This window comes from Pseudoliparis swirei, chromosome 23 (assembly GCF_029220125.1).
Source record: "Pseudoliparis swirei isolate HS2019 ecotype Mariana Trench chromosome 23, NWPU_hadal_v1, whole genome shotgun sequence".
Classification (NCBI taxonomy): Eukaryota; Metazoa; Chordata; class Actinopteri; order Perciformes; family Liparidae; genus Pseudoliparis; species Pseudoliparis swirei.
The window spans coordinates 17,277,444-17,294,150 of record NC_079410.1 but is presented as its reverse complement, the minus strand read 5'-3'; the positions used below and the strand labels follow the sequence as shown (position 1 = coordinate 17,294,150).

Below are 16,707 nucleotides of genomic sequence, written 5' to 3'. Positions count from 1 at the left end.
GTGCAGACAACATTGACTCTCACTGCTCACTGTCTCCTGTCATTAATGGCACCTCGAGGTGCAAATGTTTTGTTTTTCCCCATAAGCTGTTTTAGGGTTCAAGCACGAGAGAGGAGGGTGCTGGACGAATACCTGCCTGCTATCAGATCCTAGTAGGATTTGAATATTTCTATGCCCTAGTCAAGGGCCATAGATAGGATCAATTACATTTATCATAACCAGTAAAGATAAATAAAGTTAGATTGGATTGGATAAGTAATTGAGACTCTGTTGGACGACAGATGCGCATTTAAGAGATGATTCCTCCCACACGGGGTGAGAAGCTGCTCCTCCGACTCAGTTAAAGATTGCGAATTCAAGCCTAGAAAGTATTAGATACTTATTTAAATATAGAAATTATGATATAGACAATTTTTCATAGTCAAGTGTCACATTCTGTATAGAGCCGCCCTAGTGGCCGTTGTGTTGTGTTTTCTCATTCTCTTCAACAGCTACACCTGGCGCTCCAGCATCGACCTCCATCGTGTGCTGACTGCCTGCTGTGAGGACCTGCCATGAGGAGCTGCCCACAGGAGCATCGGACACCATCATCACCCGGCTCAGAGAGACTGAGGAGCAGACGGAGCCATCCTGAGGACCCCTGCGATGCCATTCGGAGCAGAGGACAGAACGATGCAGGAAGAGGAACAGATGACATCATGTGGATATGCGAATCCACCGACGGACAGACGGCGCAGCCAGTGAAAACCATGAGGAATAATATCTCCCCAGGGGCTGGGACGCCCGGGAGGTATGAGACAGGCTCCAGAGACAAGGCTTTTTCGACCAGAGAACCACGGCATGCAGGTAGCTGCATGTAAGCCGAGATCCTTGAGAAGTCCTCAGCTGAGATTTAGTGAGTGTGAATTGCTGGTAGACAGTTAACTGCTTGCAGTCTGTGGACGCAGTAGTTCATGCTCCCTCAGCTGAGTGGGACGATCGCACCCATCATTGACAATCTGCTTGGAGAAAGGAGGGATGCTGAGACGAGAAGGAGTGCCGAGCGGGTATGCAGAGGAACTGGAGTTGCAGAGCATGTATGCGGAGGGACTGGATTCACAGGGATGCACAGACACCTGCACAGATAGACACTTAGACAGTGCACACGTTACATTAACCAGAACCATTAGGACAGCAAGATTTTTCACCTGTGTGATGAATACATTCACACTGACACTTAGTGTTATTTAGTTTCCTTGAGAAGCAGGGATGCAAGGAGGGAGTGATGTTCTTCCACAGGGATGCTGAATGATAATGAGTGCTTATTAAAATGTTGTACAATGTTTGTTTACATAGAGGGTCAAAATAAATGGGCTATTACTTGGTTGTTTATACTATTGGATAAGTATAAAAGGAGGGATTGTTAAGTTGTAATAGTTTATTTTGATAACATCTGCAGAGGTCTTATGGTTTAAATTAATACATATAGAAATATTATAATAGACAATATTAAGGAGAATATTGATATTGATATTAATGTATTATGAAGCATAGGGGTAATGTTTACTCTATGCAAATGTAAATGGCAAGAATTAATGTATTGCATGAGAGTGACTGTTAGCAATATAGATTGACGAAGCCGGTTGAAATCCGTGAAATGACTTACAATAACAAGAGACCTTTATTGTGAAGGTGACTTTAATTGACGGGATTCTTATTGTGAAAGCGACTGGAACCGGAAGTGACGTTAGACCGGAAACAGGAAGAGTATATGACTGCGTGTTTTAGAGAGCACGCTCTCTTTCTCAGGTGAGCCCCGAAGGGAAGGTTGTGTGCGTCTCGGAAGGCGCCGAGAGCCTGCAGCCTTGACACGAGGAGAGAGCGCGTTGAATGTTTGATTCACTTTTCTTGCCATTAAATGTTGATAACTTAATCCATGCGTGTCCGGAAGCCTGTTTCTCCACCATCTGCGCAGTGCTCCAGTTTTGAGAATACCTTACAATTGACCAACAGCCAACTATCCAGCGTTAGTATTACAGCCAAACAAACGGTAAATAAAAATGTTCGACAACACGTAGTGCTTGTTGTCAAATCTAAGAGCCAATCAGCTCTCTGATGTGGCCACGGCCAGCCGTTGGTTTCCCATCATGCAACGGGGCTCATCGCTGATAGCAGCGCGAGCTGGAAGTCGACGGACCCGAGTGGAGTCAACGGTTTCCCGTGAGTTAGTGAACATGTGAAACATCGAAGTACGAGGACGAACGTTGGAGTTTAATAGAGGAGCGCGAGCGCCAACGGAACGGGACGCCATTTTAAACCCAGAAGTTACAACGAGCAGGTTGGTTCTCTTTGTTTCTTTATCACTTTTAACTGATGGAACCAGTTCTGGAGGAAGTATTCACATCATGTACTGAGGTAGAGTTACAGGTACTGCAGTACGTAAACACGTCCATACCTTTTTACTATGATACATCACAAAGGTACTCGTTACCTCAGAGGTACATATTGTACTTTTTACTGTACTACTGCTAATATAAAACTGAATTATTGAAGGGACTGTTATGTTCAAGCTCCTGCAAATTCACATTTATTTAGCCTGATATTAATTGCTTAGACTTGTTAAATATTTCCACTCTGTCATGATATTACTGTTACACTACACTTATTTAGCTTCATATTTATTGCTTATACTGTTAATGTTTCCTCTCTGTTTCTGATATAAGACATTTTTCTAGCTTCTTATTCATTTCTTAGACTGTTAAATAAGTTACACACAGTTGTCTCCAGGAGAAATGCTGAGACTGTTGGTGAAGCAGCAAGTCGGCGAGGTCGTTGACGAGGCTTTTGAGCAGTTGGACACATTGGCAGCAGCTTATGAGGAGATCGTTTCTCGTTTAGGAGAACATGAGCTACACACACCAGGTTGGTGCTGCTTCACGATTGTTCCCGGTCTTCATGCTCGTTTTACGGCTCCAAGTCACATTTAGTCCGTTTGCAGCTCGTCAACTGGAGTGAGCGAGACTTTTGGTGGATCTGTTTCGTTTCCAGCTCTCCTCTGATCTCATTCATCAGGGAGGAACTTTAAACACCTCACGGTCCTCGAGTCAAACTGATTACGGGATCTGCACGTGGAGATCTCTTGGGACGGTCTTCAAAACGGCGGCCAGAACAACTTCTGGAGGAGGAAACCGGCTGTAAAGTGTTCCAACTGCTGTAAAGTGATCAAACTCCCATAAAGTGATCAAACTGCCGTAAAACAAAATAACTGCCGTAAAGTGATCAAACTGCTGCAGTGTTTCCCCTACCATTATAACATGGTGGCGCCCCGCCACCCTGAAATCTCCGCCTGCCACCCTGTAATTTTCTATATTGATCATCTACCTACTATTGAAGTCACCTCCCCCCCTTACTCATGGTGTTACTCATGGTATGACTCATTATGGTATTACTCATGGTATTACTCATGGTATTACTCCTCATGGTATTACTCATTATGGTATTACTCATGGTATTACTCCTCATGGTATTACTCATCATGGTATTACTCATGGTATTACTCCTCATGGTATTACTCATCATGGTATTACTCATGGTATTACTCATCATGGTATGACTCATTATGGTATTACTCATGGTATTACTCATCATGGTATTACTCATGGTATTACTCATCATGGTATTACTCATCATAGTATTACTCATGGTATTACTCATCATAGTATTACTCATGGTATTACTCATCATGGTATTACTCATCATAGTATTACTCATGGTATTACTCATCATGGTATTACTCATGGTGTTACTTATGTTTTTTTTGTAGTTTGGCTTCTTGAAGAAATGTTACTTTCTTGATCCTATTAGTTCTGAGTTTGTACTCGTGGTTGAATTCACTTATTGTAAGTCACTCTGGATAACAGCGTCTGCTAAATGACATGTGCTGTGATGTAACAGTTATGTATTAATAGAGCCCATTCTTCTAGATTTATATTAGTGTTTAGTTACATAATGAATTATGTAAAAAGGGGGATAGATAATATAAAACTGAATTATTGAAGGGACGATTGTGTTCAAGCTCCTGCAAATTCAGAATAACATATAGAATAGAATATGTGTCTGATAAGAAATATTGTGACTGCCTCTCAAAGCTAGGCACTCGTGAAAACCAACACAGTTGTTCAGTTTGTGGTAGAACATTCAGACATGCACGCAGTCTAAAACGACACTCAACTATTCACACAGAGGAGAAACTATGCAGTTGTTCAGTTTGTGGTAAAACATTCAGACATGCACGCAGTCTAAAACGACACTCAACTATTCACACAGAGGAGAAACTATGCAGTTGTTCAGTTTGTGGTAAAACATTCAGACAAGCAAGCAATCTGAAACAACACTCAACTATTCATACAGAGGAGAAACTATTCAGTTGTTCAGTTTGTGGTAAAACATTCAGACATGCACGCAATCTGAAACAACACTCAACTATTCACACAGAGGAGAATCTATGCAGTTGTTCAGTTTGTGGTAAAACATTCAGTCATGCACGCAGTCTGAAACGACACTCAGCTGTTCATACTGGAAAAACAAATTAGTGTTCAGTTTTCTATAAAAGATTCCCTCTTCTCCGTGATTTAAAAAAATCACAATTGCATTGATGAGATCATTAGAAATAAATGAGACGTTGTTGTTGTTGGTGATGTTGTTAGCAGAGTTGTTATTCATGATAAGGTTGAAGAAGTTTTCACAACTTCTGGCTATGGCTCGGGTCAGCTGACCCTGAACTGGCCAATCAGAAGTGCCTCTCTGTGGTAAATCCCGGGTTGTTTTGATAGGGACGCACAGTGCTGAGCGCTACACACCAGAGAGACCGCGGGGAGACATGACGGTGGAGACCTCCGTAAGAGGTGGTATTGTAAAAGTATTACTCCTTCATGATTTAACTATAATATTCTGATGTACCTGGCTTAATGCTTTTGTTTATTTTTGTATTGTGTCTTTATGTAAAGCCTCAATGTCCTTTATTTACATGCTTAAAGTTAAGTTTATGATAATAAACACATTATTATAAACAGAGTATTTTTGCCACAGCTGAAGCTGAAGTTTTGCGATAGTCTAAAAATAATAATAAAATACTCTGCCTTAAATGGTAATTTGTGTCTCAAATGTTTATTCATTCCTACTCCTAGTTAAGTGATAATAAAAAAAACATTGTATTCCCTTTTTTATTATTTTACACAGTTGAGGAAAAACGACGTTGGAAAAAAACTTAATTTTGTTATTTATTTTTAAAATGTTACATATTTAATCTGTGGTTATATGCAGTTAAGACACCACTGCATGTAGTCCATGCAATGTTTTAGTGAATTAACTCAATAAAATAAACAGAAGTAAAAGGCTTTTTTTTTAAAAAGACAAAAACCCACATCTTAGGGTGGGACAAAACTGACGTTGACGGACTGATGTAAAATTACAGCAAACAAGGTCTGTTAACAAGGCCGTAAAGCACACATGAGAAGTTCATGTGTTTTCAGTCCCTCTATGCTTGGATTATAAGTGCATTTAACTGGCCAAACTTAAAACTTATTAGCAAAGTCAATGAACTATGCAGGATCCAGAATCCTCTGTTACGAGACCATCAATTTAGAGAAATGGCACACAACATAAACAGGCCAAGAAAATGGGGACAGTGAAAGGTAAAGATCTTTAATGACCAAGAATTAACTCAATACACCACCAGCTCTATACTATAAACAAAGTAAGAGGTTAACTTTAAATTAAACCCATCCTGGTTAGGTTGAGCACGTCTACTGGAAGTTGGCTCCTCCATACTCTGCTCTAGTGGACTATCTGGAGGGGTGTCTACTTCCTGTCTTGACCTTCTTGACCTTTTCTGAGCTTTCCTCCAATACTTCCTGCAGTGCCTCTGTTCCCTTGGTCCTAATTCTCCTATTTTTCTGATTTTTTTTGTTATGGACCCTGTTCTTCCACCTTGTCCCTTCTGCTGTCTGGATCATGTCTATTCTCTGTCTTCTTTTTCTTTGCTCCTCCACTGACAGTTTGCATCGAGCCATGTCTGCCTACAGTACAGATAAAAGCAATAAATATACATTAACATTTGTGTTGATCATTTATTTTTTGCCAGTCAGTCAGTTTAGTATAAGAATTATGCCAATATAAAATCATAAACACAATATGTGTTTATTATGCATCAAATAATGATGTTTTGGAGCATTTGTCAACTCAGTCAGCTTGACCGTCAACAGTCTGACAGCCATTCTGACGGAGTTGATGAAATTAAACGTTTTTATTGTCTGAATCGTATCCCGTACACTGGAGCCATTTAGATTTTTCCCAGTTGCTAGCTGCCTACATAAACTCACCAAAATCACCTCCATTTATTTCACAATTCTTATTTAAAATAATCATTCTTGGATGACAAAATTCACATACAAAACCTGTGACGACAGTTATATCAACTTAGTTTGCTAAAAATATATATAAATGTTAAACTTACGAGACCATGTGCTGTACTGCTGCATCCATCAAGAGAAGAAACATGTAAAAGGGGTCCTCAGGGTTCAAGTTCAGACCATAATATGCCAGATCTTTTTAATTTGTAAAAATTCTGACGGAGTTCACATGAACTAAGGACAATACTTTGAGCTGCAATTTTTAACGTATAATTTGATGGGTACTTTGCTTTATGTATTCGGTTACATTTTATAAAGCCATGTAATTCATTTCATATTGATATTTATGTACTTATTACATTTTTAAGGACTTTCCTTTGCAATTAGAACCTGTGACCTCTTGCAGAGGACATGTTAATTTGCATGTACTTTCTAGGGCAATGCTTGCATTTGCTCAAATTGCTATGAAAATATTTAAATATTGACAAAACTAAGTACATTGGGGTAGTTAAGTCTTTCATGTTGAGCTTTCAAAGTCTATTTCAATTAATTTGTATATGGATTTTCAAGCCAATCTTTGCATTTCAGTGGAGGACATGTATTATCCCATATCTCAAGAATCAGTGATATATATATAAATAATATAAAAGTAAATAAAGTGAATATAGTTTTTTCTTTGATATTAGTTTAGTCCTTTTATTCACAAGTAGTATTTTTTAATTCTCCTAGACTTTAGGTTGTTGGTGCATTAAGAAAGGTGTTTCTGCAGCTAGTTATATATGTTGTACATTGGAGTAAGAAAAATCATGGGATATAATAGAATAAGTGTAATAAAGAAGTGAATAGTGAAAGTAATCCATACATTTGCTACTTTAACTTTAGACTCCCGACAGCAGGTCGGGATCTCTTGACTTTGCATTTCAAGGTGTACATTTTGAAAACGCTAGACTATTCACATTAAAGTAAGTGACAAACAATGACATTTAAATTAGCCAAGAGTTTTATCAAGTGTAAATTAACTATATTATTTATTGTTAGATCGGTATAACAATATTCATTTTCTGAAGTCACGGAAATGAAATCAAAACTTTAAAGGATTTTCACAATTGAATAGATAAAACTATGTAGGAAGTCAGCGCTTTAAATAGTGTGTGGCCCTTAAAAGGACCTTTGGTTTTGGTTGCCAGTCAGAGTTTAACCCCCGAATCCGTAGAGGGTGCGTCCCTGTCTCTTCAGAGCATACACCACATCCATGGCGGTCACCGTCTTCCTCTTGGCGTGCTCGGTGTAGGTGACGGCATCACGGATCACGTTCTCCAGGAACACCTTCAGCACTCCGCGGGTCTCCTCGTAGATCAGACCGGAGATACGCTTCACTCCACCGCGGCGAGCCAGACGGCGGATAGCGGGCTTGGTGATTCCCTGGATGTTATCACGGAGGACTTTACGGTGACGCTTAGCGCCTCCTTTACCGAGTCCTTTGCCTCCTTTGCCTCTTCCGCTCATCTTCACTGTCAAAGTCTTTCAACAAGGTGACCAGCCACCAGCAGTTCACACGTATCTATATCCTGTCTGAGGACGTGATAGAAGACACGAAGCGAGCTGTTCTTCTTCTTCTTCGTTGGTTAACATGAAGGTTGATGATGAGACTCTTTGGTGCTTCATCGCCACCTGCTGATCAACAGCATGAATCAGCAATGTGTCTCTGACTTGTTGCTTATAAAACTCATTTTAAATATGTTTGTTAAATATCTCACTTGCAGGTTGACAACAGCATTAAGAAAGGACTTGCAGTTCCTCTCCTTCACACACCGGAGACATATCAGCCGGTGGCTGAAGTCCTGCATGGGGTGGAAGTGTTGGCCATCATCCTCCTTTCTCCCACCACCTCCACCGTGTTGATTGGACACCACAGCACAGTGCTGGCCTTCTTGACACATTTGTTCAGTGTCTGATTTAATATAGAATATTTCAAATTCAGTTATAAACCTACACATATATTGAATATTTATTAAATCACTATTTTTGAAGCCCTTTTAAATTGAAAGTCATTTTAAGTATCTCACTTACTCCAATTCGTGTATGGAGGACTTAGAATGTGTTATGTATAAATGAATGAATGAATGAATAAATGTATAAATGAATAAATAAATAGATATAAATAAATAAATGCTTCAATAAATGTATAAATACAAAAATAAATAAATGCTTATATAAATAAATACAGGAATAAATACATATGTTATACCTAAACAGGACATCATTAAATGTATTTCTACATTTCTTCATTTATTGATGTCTATTCATGTGTCCACTGTATTTCTTCATTTATTTATGTGTGACATTTACGTGTCCTTATATGCAAATGAGCTGGGGCGGTCCGAACCTCTGTCTAAAGCATGATTGGTCACAGGAGTGTGATGCACCTGGTGTGTTGTGCTCTACTACTTCTGCCTGGCACATGACGCTGAAGTTGACTCGCTCAGCTAACCGTTAGCAGAAGTTAGCCTAGACAGATTTTTTACTTCAGCCGTTTATCAATTCCAAGTACAGACTTATGTTCTTTTGGAGTCTGGTCTTGGGAGTCCAGACTCAAGAGGATGAGAGGACCCAGGAAGGTCTTTCTCGTCTTGACACCCCCACATCAGCTGTTCATAAATAAATGAAGAAATACAGAAAAAGATGTATTTTGTGTCCTGTTTAGGTATAACTTATATTTATGTATTCCTGTATTTACACGCAAGAGATTTTAAGTGCTCCCTATTCGATTGCCACTGTGGTAGACTAATGTGTATATAACGACGTTGGATCTTTTTTCCAGTCCATGAATATAGTTATAAAAGTCCGTACACGATTGGATATCAGATTGGTGTTTCATCTCTGTAGTTCTATAGCAACAGATGCTAAAATGTTTCATCATTGGCATTAAAGCTGCCACAGATTTTAAAGAATCAGAGCTGAATTAAAATAAAGATTCGGACTTCTCGCTTTACAGTTTATTAAAATGTCTTGACCAAACAAGATTTATTCTCAGTACATTATAAAATATATCTATAGGTGATAAACGATCAATATCAATAATTTAGTCAAAATGTTTTTTAGGACTGGAACAGACATAACTCCCTGGAAAGCCCAAACACTGGACATATTTATTTTCAACTCACTAGATTATGACTTAATAGTTTGTACACATCAGGAATTGATCTTCAGAAGAGGTGGGTGGCTCTTAAAAGAGCCGTTGAGGTGGTGGTCTCCAGCAGGTTTACTTGGAGCTGGTGTACTTGGTCACGGCCTTGGTTCCCTCAGACACCGCGTGCTTCGCCAGCTCGCCGGGCAGCAGCAGGCGGACAGCGGTCTGGATCTCCCTGGAAGTGATGGTGGAGCGCTTGTTGTAGTGAGCCAGACGAGCGGCCTCACAGGCGATGCGCTCAAAGATGTCGTTCACGAAGCAGTTCATGATGCCCATGGCCTTGGAGGAGATGCCGGTATCGGGGTGGACCTGCTTCATCACCTTGTACACGTAGATGGCGTAGCTCTCCTTCCTGGACTTGCGCCTCTTCTTGCCGGTCTTGGTCACGCCCTTAGAGACGGCTTTCTTGGAACCCTTCTTGGGCGCTTTGACGGTGGGTTCAGGCATGATTGACTGATTTTTCGGAGTGAGAACAGAGCTCCTGAAGCTCAGGGCGGGGAATATATATCAGCCCGATGCAAACGAGGCTGTGCTGTTGCTTGCGTCGGATTGGCTGCTGAGCAGAGCATGCGCAGGACAAGACGTTATTCTGTGCTGCCCTCACACAATTGGCCTACTTTTGAGACACGGTTGTAGCGGGACCCTAGATTTCTGAATCACGTCACGTGGTGTTACTTAGCCAATCAAGAAGGCGTATTTTGATAACGTCACGTGGTGTTACTTAGCCAATCAAGAAGGCGTATTTTGATAACATCGCGAATCGAGAGAGCGTATTCACTCACGTGACCACAACAAACTCTGGCGGCCATGTTGGGGTCCCACCACGGCATTGTTTTGCTTGTTTGTATGCCGCTCTTCCCTTAGAAATGACCATTATATCCTGAAGGAGACACGATTTCAGTTCAAAACGGTGTGCCTTGTGATTATGGTACTGTGCCTCATTGTTGGATGTGGGACTAATGATTCAGAATATGGGTTTATCAGCTCAACAAGACAGGCTATTACTTCAACTTGTCATGCATCTCCTTCGGCTTCACTCGGCGTATGAGCGTTACGACTGTTCTCATGTGCTTCTGTTGATACATCGGGTTGTGGGCACGTTTCCATTGACACACTCGTCAATAATCTCTTTTTGCTTTTTTCGCCGAACGAAAATCAATGTTTCACTTGCGCAAAAGGAACTGTGGATGGAAACTTGGGAGGAAGCCATGAACATGGCAACTCCGTCGGGCGATGTCTGCCTTTACTCTGTGATTCATTTCAAGGTAAAATAAAACACTGGCTCCATGGGAACAGCACTCAGCACGGCCAGCCAAACAGTCACTGCTGGTCCTGAAGGAGCTGGAAGCGGCTTCATCAGACACTCGTCCTGGAGGCGGAGGGTCCGTGTACGTAATGTTATTTCATTTTTTCGTTTCATTCCAAATACGGAATACGGAAATCACGTGGTTTTTTCGTTTTCCGTTTGAAAACCAAAAACGGAAAAACGGAATACCACCCCCGTATTTCGTTTCTGCTGTCTGAAACCAAAAACCACAGAACGGAAGTGCTTAAAATGAAGTCAAAATAAAAGCCAATGATACATATTCGTATTGACCTTAGAAGAATATTAATTAATCAATATAAAGAATAAATAATTAAACCGGGATATTTTAACGATGCAAACACATAGCAGGGTAACGTTAGAAGAATATAATTTAGTCAATATAAAGAATAAATAATTAAACCTGGATATGTTAGCAACAGTGGTGACGACGGGAAGTTTAATATTCATGTACACAGCAAGAATCACCTTCTCACTTAATCGTTGCATTTTTGATGCAACACAGTTCCTAATATAGATTAATCAAAATAATGTTTCTGTGCAGAGACTATATTTCCACCGCAGAGTAAACGGTTCACCTTTATACCGCTAGATGGCAGTATACCTGTGATTGATACATATGTATTTAATGCCGTTTATTTCCTCTGATATTTATGTTCATGGTTAATTTCCAGCATAGTTGTATACATCATGTATTTACTTGTTTTATTTGGGTCATTTTGGAACTAAACATTCCCACATGGAAGAGTGAGGATATGATGACCACGAGGCAATACATATTGACAATTGAAAAATAAAGAGACAGTTGAGTTTTTCTTATTAAGCAGCGTTCAGTTAGCACCCAGTCACAGCACCACCTGTGCTTCACCTGTAACCTTCATTACTACATCATTACATCAACGGTTAATGGGGACACGTTTTTTGTTTTGTTTTTCGTTTTATTGATTGATTGATTGATATATTTATTTGTCGTTTGCCAGAGTACAGGTACAAAAGCATCGAAATTACAAGAAAGGGTGGATGAAAGATTACAGCATAACATGAGGGAAGAAGGCGAGAAAACACCAACCCCGACTATGCCGAGAGGGGTACAGTGTGGAGCAGGAAAAACACCTTAGCACATAAGCACATACATTTTAGACATGACTTGCAACGGTAGGAAGGGGAGGAAGGTAATCCAACAACTGGGTGATCTAAGCCCATCCATTGGGGCAGAAGGTAACCAGCACCGACAAGCAGCCAGCCGGTCCGGCGCCATCACAGCAGCGCCAGCCACAGCCCGTCCGGTCACACTGGGGTAAAAAGCTAAGGCGTGGGATGGGGGAGGTAGTGAATGCAAATCAGTATTATTGAAAGTTGTGCGTGTCGTCCTCCCCAGGCCACAACAGACAGAGTTCTCAGTCCGCAAGATGGTCGTTGCCATGGAGATAGCCTGAAAGGTCCTGGAGAAAACAACCACAGGTGTCTGTGGATAGGGGAAGGGAATGAGAGAGGTTCTCACCAGCGATCTTCAGGGAGTTGTTGTTCCAGTAACGGCCTTGGCCAAGGCCCGTTCTGGTTGAGGAGCCAAAGCAGATAAGATTGGGATTGTTTGGTCTTCCAGCAGCTACATCCAATTTGCACCTACTATTCCACCACTTTCCTCCCATTTTCAAATCGATCCAATTTGTCGGGCAGCCTTAGGGCTTTTAACGGCTGTCACCGCTTTCCTTAATTTTCCGATAAACCAGGGCAACGCCAAATCCAAACAGCAGAAATCCTGTAATCATAGTTCCGAATAGGTAGATGTCATCTACGCCTCCACGGAAAGGGCTGCTAGGCACACGACACGTCCATCGTGGAACCAGCTGCAACGCCCCGGCAGGACGGGCAGGTTCCGAACCCAAGCTTCGTCGAGAAGACGGTGTCAGTGCGTTGAGAGACCAGTTGATCAGATGATCAGTTGATCGGTCCATGGTTTTAGTTCAAGAGCATGAGGAGAGAGTCTCTCAAGTATAAAACAAGACAAGACATGACGAGAGAAGCCAAGCAGGGAAGGGAAGGTCATGGGGAGGAGAGGGAGAGAAAATGCGACCGCCTTCGAAGAGAGCCATGTTTATATGCATGTGTGTGTATGTAGAGTGTGTGTGTTTATGTGTATGCATGTGTGTGTATATGTATACGTATGTATGTGTGTATATATATATATATATATGTATATGTATATATATATATATATGATTCTTTGAAATAAGTTTTTTCGAGAAATCATAGGTTAGGGCACTTATAAGCTCGTTATCTTCAGCCTCGACCCTTTTGGTCAGCCACTTTCTTCTTTTGTTGAATTATGATTGTTGTATATTTTGCTGATCGAAATAAACTAAATCATCAGAAACATGTAACCTGTTCTGTTGTGACTCTGCTGTCAGTGTCTTTACTCCTCTGACTACATCACATCATCATCATGTAGTCCTCTGGTCTCCAGAAGGATGGAGCTCTGTGTTGTGTGTGAACATGTTCTGAGGAGTTGACTCCATGAGTTATTGTATCAGAGTGAAACATGGAGAGCACAGCTCCTCACATCTCTAACATGTCTCACATAGTTTATAGTAGTGATTGTTAGGCGTTGTTGTCTGTGTTTAGCCGCATGGCTATATCTCTGCATGTACATTTAGATAAGCCATATTCAGCTCAGAGCCTTCTTTAGCTCAGAGCAACAGGCCATGGCCTTCTTTAGTTTAGAGCAGCAAGTCATGACCTTGTTTAGCTAATAGCAACAGGTTTAGCTCAGAGCAACAGGTTGTGGCCTTGTTTAGCTCAGAGCAGCAGCTCACATGTACTTATATCTGATTCAATGACATCTGCACACTTCTAGATTCGTAAAGAAAGACAATCTTTGGTATTTTCTAATTCTTTATGTCAAGCACAAGTTAACTACTCCCCTAAAAGAGGGAGCCTTCAGAATTAGTGGTAGCATTGCATTAGGATTACATTCTTGTATTTGAATTGTATTGCTGGATCTCAATTTCTCTGATTCTTCCATCTGCAGTCAATCTGCTCGCATGATTTACATCATCAAAGTTTTGCCTTCCAAGAACTGTTCCAAATGAAAAGTGAATGTCAGATGTATTAACCGTCCTGACTGAGCTTCCACTGAAGCTTCATACCTGCTACAAGCTCAGGTCAAAATGGTGTTTAGTATTATGTGATTTACTAGGTTGGCTCAGATTGTTTATCATTGATGTTTGTTCCTGCTGTTTGACTGTCGTGCTCAGACATCAGCTGTGTTCTTAGTGAAGCAATAGGTATCAGATTGGCATCCAAACTGAGGGTGTCAGGGTCCTTAAGCTGCCCTTCATAAACAAGCGAGGTTCCCAACCACATAGGGGTCCTCCTCCAGTGGGAAATCTTTACACTGGGTCCAAATCTGTGATATCCGGCTGTCGGGGAGACCGACTTATGAGTCTGAAACAAGTGACACAATGGTGGCTAATGTATGAAGTTATCATGGCTTCACCGCCCTAAACCGGCTGCAACCATCTTGTATGTGTATATTTTGGGGTGTACGTTTGTTACCAAGGTCAGAGGTCACTGAACAAGCTATCTTCCAGTGCCTTACTCACACTGGCAGGGGGTCAACACACCGTGTCACTATCAATAGTTGGTGTTACAGGTCCAGACTTTCCCATTACAGATTAAAAATGAAATTCGTGCCAGACTTTGAAGACAACAGAAGTGTTTATTCAAAAAGAACATATTTCTCCCTTTAGACCCCCAACATTTGAAGAAAAGAAAAAAACATTCCGTCAGTTGAACCAATTAAAAAGCACAGACAATAACAACTTAGACACACAAAAAAACATCAGCGTTGACAATTTCTCCTTGAGATGTCGATGAGGCCTTTGAGTCCATCTTTGAACGGTTGTGGCAGATTATTCACTGCATTGTCCAGCAGTACACTTGTATCAGGGCACTGCAGAGCAAATCCCCTCACTGTAGCTTCCTGGTCCTGTAAACTTGGAAATGGTTGGTGCCAAAGTCTGACACTCGTGTCAGTGAGCCCACTTCCTGGTCGTACCAGTCTGCAGCCACAGATGCATTTGGCAAAAGGTCTGTCGACAGCTTATTTGGGCATCCATCTCTGGCCAAGTAATTTGGTATCCCCCTCCCTGTAATAATAATTCAATGTGGCTGTCACAACCATGCCATGTATTGCAACATGCTCCTTCTAGTATTTGATTAAACATGTTTAAGAAACATTCAATTGTAAAACATTTTGAAAATAATTATTCACATTAAAAAAGGCTTGAAAGACCAACCCGAAGACATACCAGGAATCCTGTGTGCATTCCATGCTTGCACAGGTCGGTTAACACCGATCTGGGCCAACTGGCATGTCAAAGATGACACACAGAACCGAGTCATCTGGTCCTCCATGTCCAGCTCCTCCTGATCCACCAGTTGGACCAATGCAGCTTTCAATGGGTAGTTGACCCGGTTGTTGATTTCTGGCCAGATTCTCTCGATTCTGTGATTCTGTCATTGCAAAATAGAGACATTTTCAGATTCTTGATAAACAAATATTTCCCCGCCCCCACAGACTAACTTACTTTCACACATTTCAATATCTTCAGTTAACCATTCTGAATAATTAATGAAAGTGTGAAATAGTTATTTAATTACATGTTGATTAACTTTATAATCAGCAAAACCATTGTTTGTCGATCACCTTTGTCGATGGTGTTTGGAGATATGGTGGCCTTTCAGTGTTGTGGCGGTGGCTGGCCAACTTCTCCTGCATGAAAAGAGTGAGGTAGAACTCCTTTCCATGATCCACTCTGACCTGGTCCCACATCCCATATTCCATTACTGCACTCCTGGAAGAAAACATAACATTGGCAGACAGCAGTATGGAGGGTAAGGCTAATGGTGTCAGATACATTTACAAAATGTGTAGTAGGTCTTGTGTTGTCAGGTACTGATGAGGTGAGATGAGTTTTAACTTGCTGCTTAAAAAGGGTTTCTGTAGTTTTCAATAAGTTTAATTTAAGTCCTTTTTTAGACCAATATGAATGCAATTTAATACGTTGATTCAAATCCAAACTAAAAAAAATTATATTATGAAGGTTTTCACATGCGACTAATCCCACTTAAGTTGAGCATTTTCTTTTAATACATTAACAAGCCATATTGAATTTAAATCCACTTTCGAAAATGTGCGTCTCTTCCTAATCAAGTGCATTTTTCAGAGCTGACAAAATGGTATTCAAGAAATTGTAAGATATTTAATTTTAAATGCATTTTTTTGTTTTTAAGGACCCACAGACACCCTGTTAAAACACCTCATAAAATGGGGATGCTTTGTAATGTTTAGGGTACAAGGACAACAGTCTTTTCAATTACCTGTAAACGTCATTGTAGATGGTGAGGTTGTTCTTTACAGGCATAGTAGCTTGTCCAACAATTTTGCTGGAGAAGCCATCTATTGCCAGCACATGAGTCACGCCAAACATGACAATCTTCTCATTTTGTTCCATGTGGATTTTGTGACCCACATAGGCTGCATGATAAGGAAGAGGGTTGAGGTTCCTTGCTCCCTTAAACACAGACAAAAAGAACATCATGACCTTATTGAATAGCACAACATATTCTAATTTGAGAAAAAAAAACCTGGCATCGTGCCTTATGGTAAGGTGGGTGAATGTTGCAAAACAGCTCCAACACGACCCTCTGATGCGAAGACACCTGCAGCTGCAAGACTCCCAGTCATCATTTTCCTGCCATAGGTAGGACCACCCTGAAGATAAAGAAAGGAATACATGTTG

General features: G+C 40.9%; 3 protein-coding genes across 4 annotated transcripts; all 3 read right to left on the bottom strand.

Annotated features, from left to right (window-relative positions):
- Window positions 1–7,398: 7,398 nt before the first annotated feature.
- Window positions 7,399–7,912, bottom strand: LOC130188909 (histone H4). Its single transcript, XM_056407473.1, has one exon. The coding sequence runs from the start codon at window positions 7,893–7,895 to the stop codon at window positions 7,584–7,586; it is 312 nt and encodes a 103-aa protein (XP_056263448.1). The 5' UTR covers window positions 7,896–7,912; the 3' UTR covers window positions 7,399–7,583.
- Window positions 7,913–9,370: 1,458 nt separating this feature from the next.
- LOC130188654 (histone H2B-like) lies at window positions 9,371–10,036 on the bottom strand. Its single transcript, XM_056407070.1, has one exon. The coding sequence runs from the start codon at window positions 10,024–10,026 to the stop codon at window positions 9,652–9,654; it is 375 nt and encodes a 124-aa protein (XP_056263045.1). The 5' UTR covers window positions 10,027–10,036; the 3' UTR covers window positions 9,371–9,651.
- A 4,565-nt stretch (window positions 10,037–14,601) lies between these two features.
- On the bottom strand, window positions 14,602–16,431 carry LOC130188972 (uncharacterized). Of its 2 annotated transcripts, none has more exons than XM_056407554.1 (4): window positions 16,286–16,431; window positions 15,612–15,759; window positions 15,202–15,418; window positions 14,602–15,051 (listed from the first exon to the last, which is right to left on the bottom strand). In XM_056407554.1, exons 1-4 carry the CDS (start codon window positions 16,417–16,419, stop codon window positions 14,873–14,875), a joined length of 678 nt encoding a protein of 225 aa, XP_056263529.1. In that variant the 5' UTR covers window positions 16,420–16,431; the 3' UTR covers window positions 14,602–14,872. The 2 variants fall into 2 exon arrangements, with proteins under 2 accessions (XP_056263529.1, XP_056263530.1); XM_056407555.1 differs by having other exon boundaries at window positions 15,214–15,418.
- Between the last annotated feature and the right edge of the window lie 276 nt (window positions 16,432–16,707).

Excerpts from the sequence above, each read along its gene's own strand:
- LOC130188909 (XM_056407473.1), bottom strand. The coding sequence starts at position 7,895 with ATGAGCGGAAGAGGCAAAGGAGGCAAAGGACTCGGTAAAGGAGGCGCT.
- LOC130188654 (XM_056407070.1), bottom strand. The coding sequence starts at position 10,026 with ATGCCTGAACCCACCGTCAAAGCGCCCAAGAAGGGTTCCAAGAAAGCC.
- LOC130188972 (XM_056407554.1), bottom strand. The coding sequence starts at position 16,419 with ATGGAACAAAATGAGAAGATTGTCATGTTTGGCGTGACTCATGTGCTG. Across the intron at positions 15,419-15,611 it reads TCCAAACACCATCGACAAAG|AATCACAGAATCGAGAGAAT; the intron begins GTGATCGACAAA and ends TTGCAATGACAG. Across the intron at positions 15,052-15,201 it reads GATTCCTGGTATGTCTTCGG|GGAGGGGGATACCAAATTAC; the intron begins GTTGGTCTTTCA and ends TTATTATTACAG.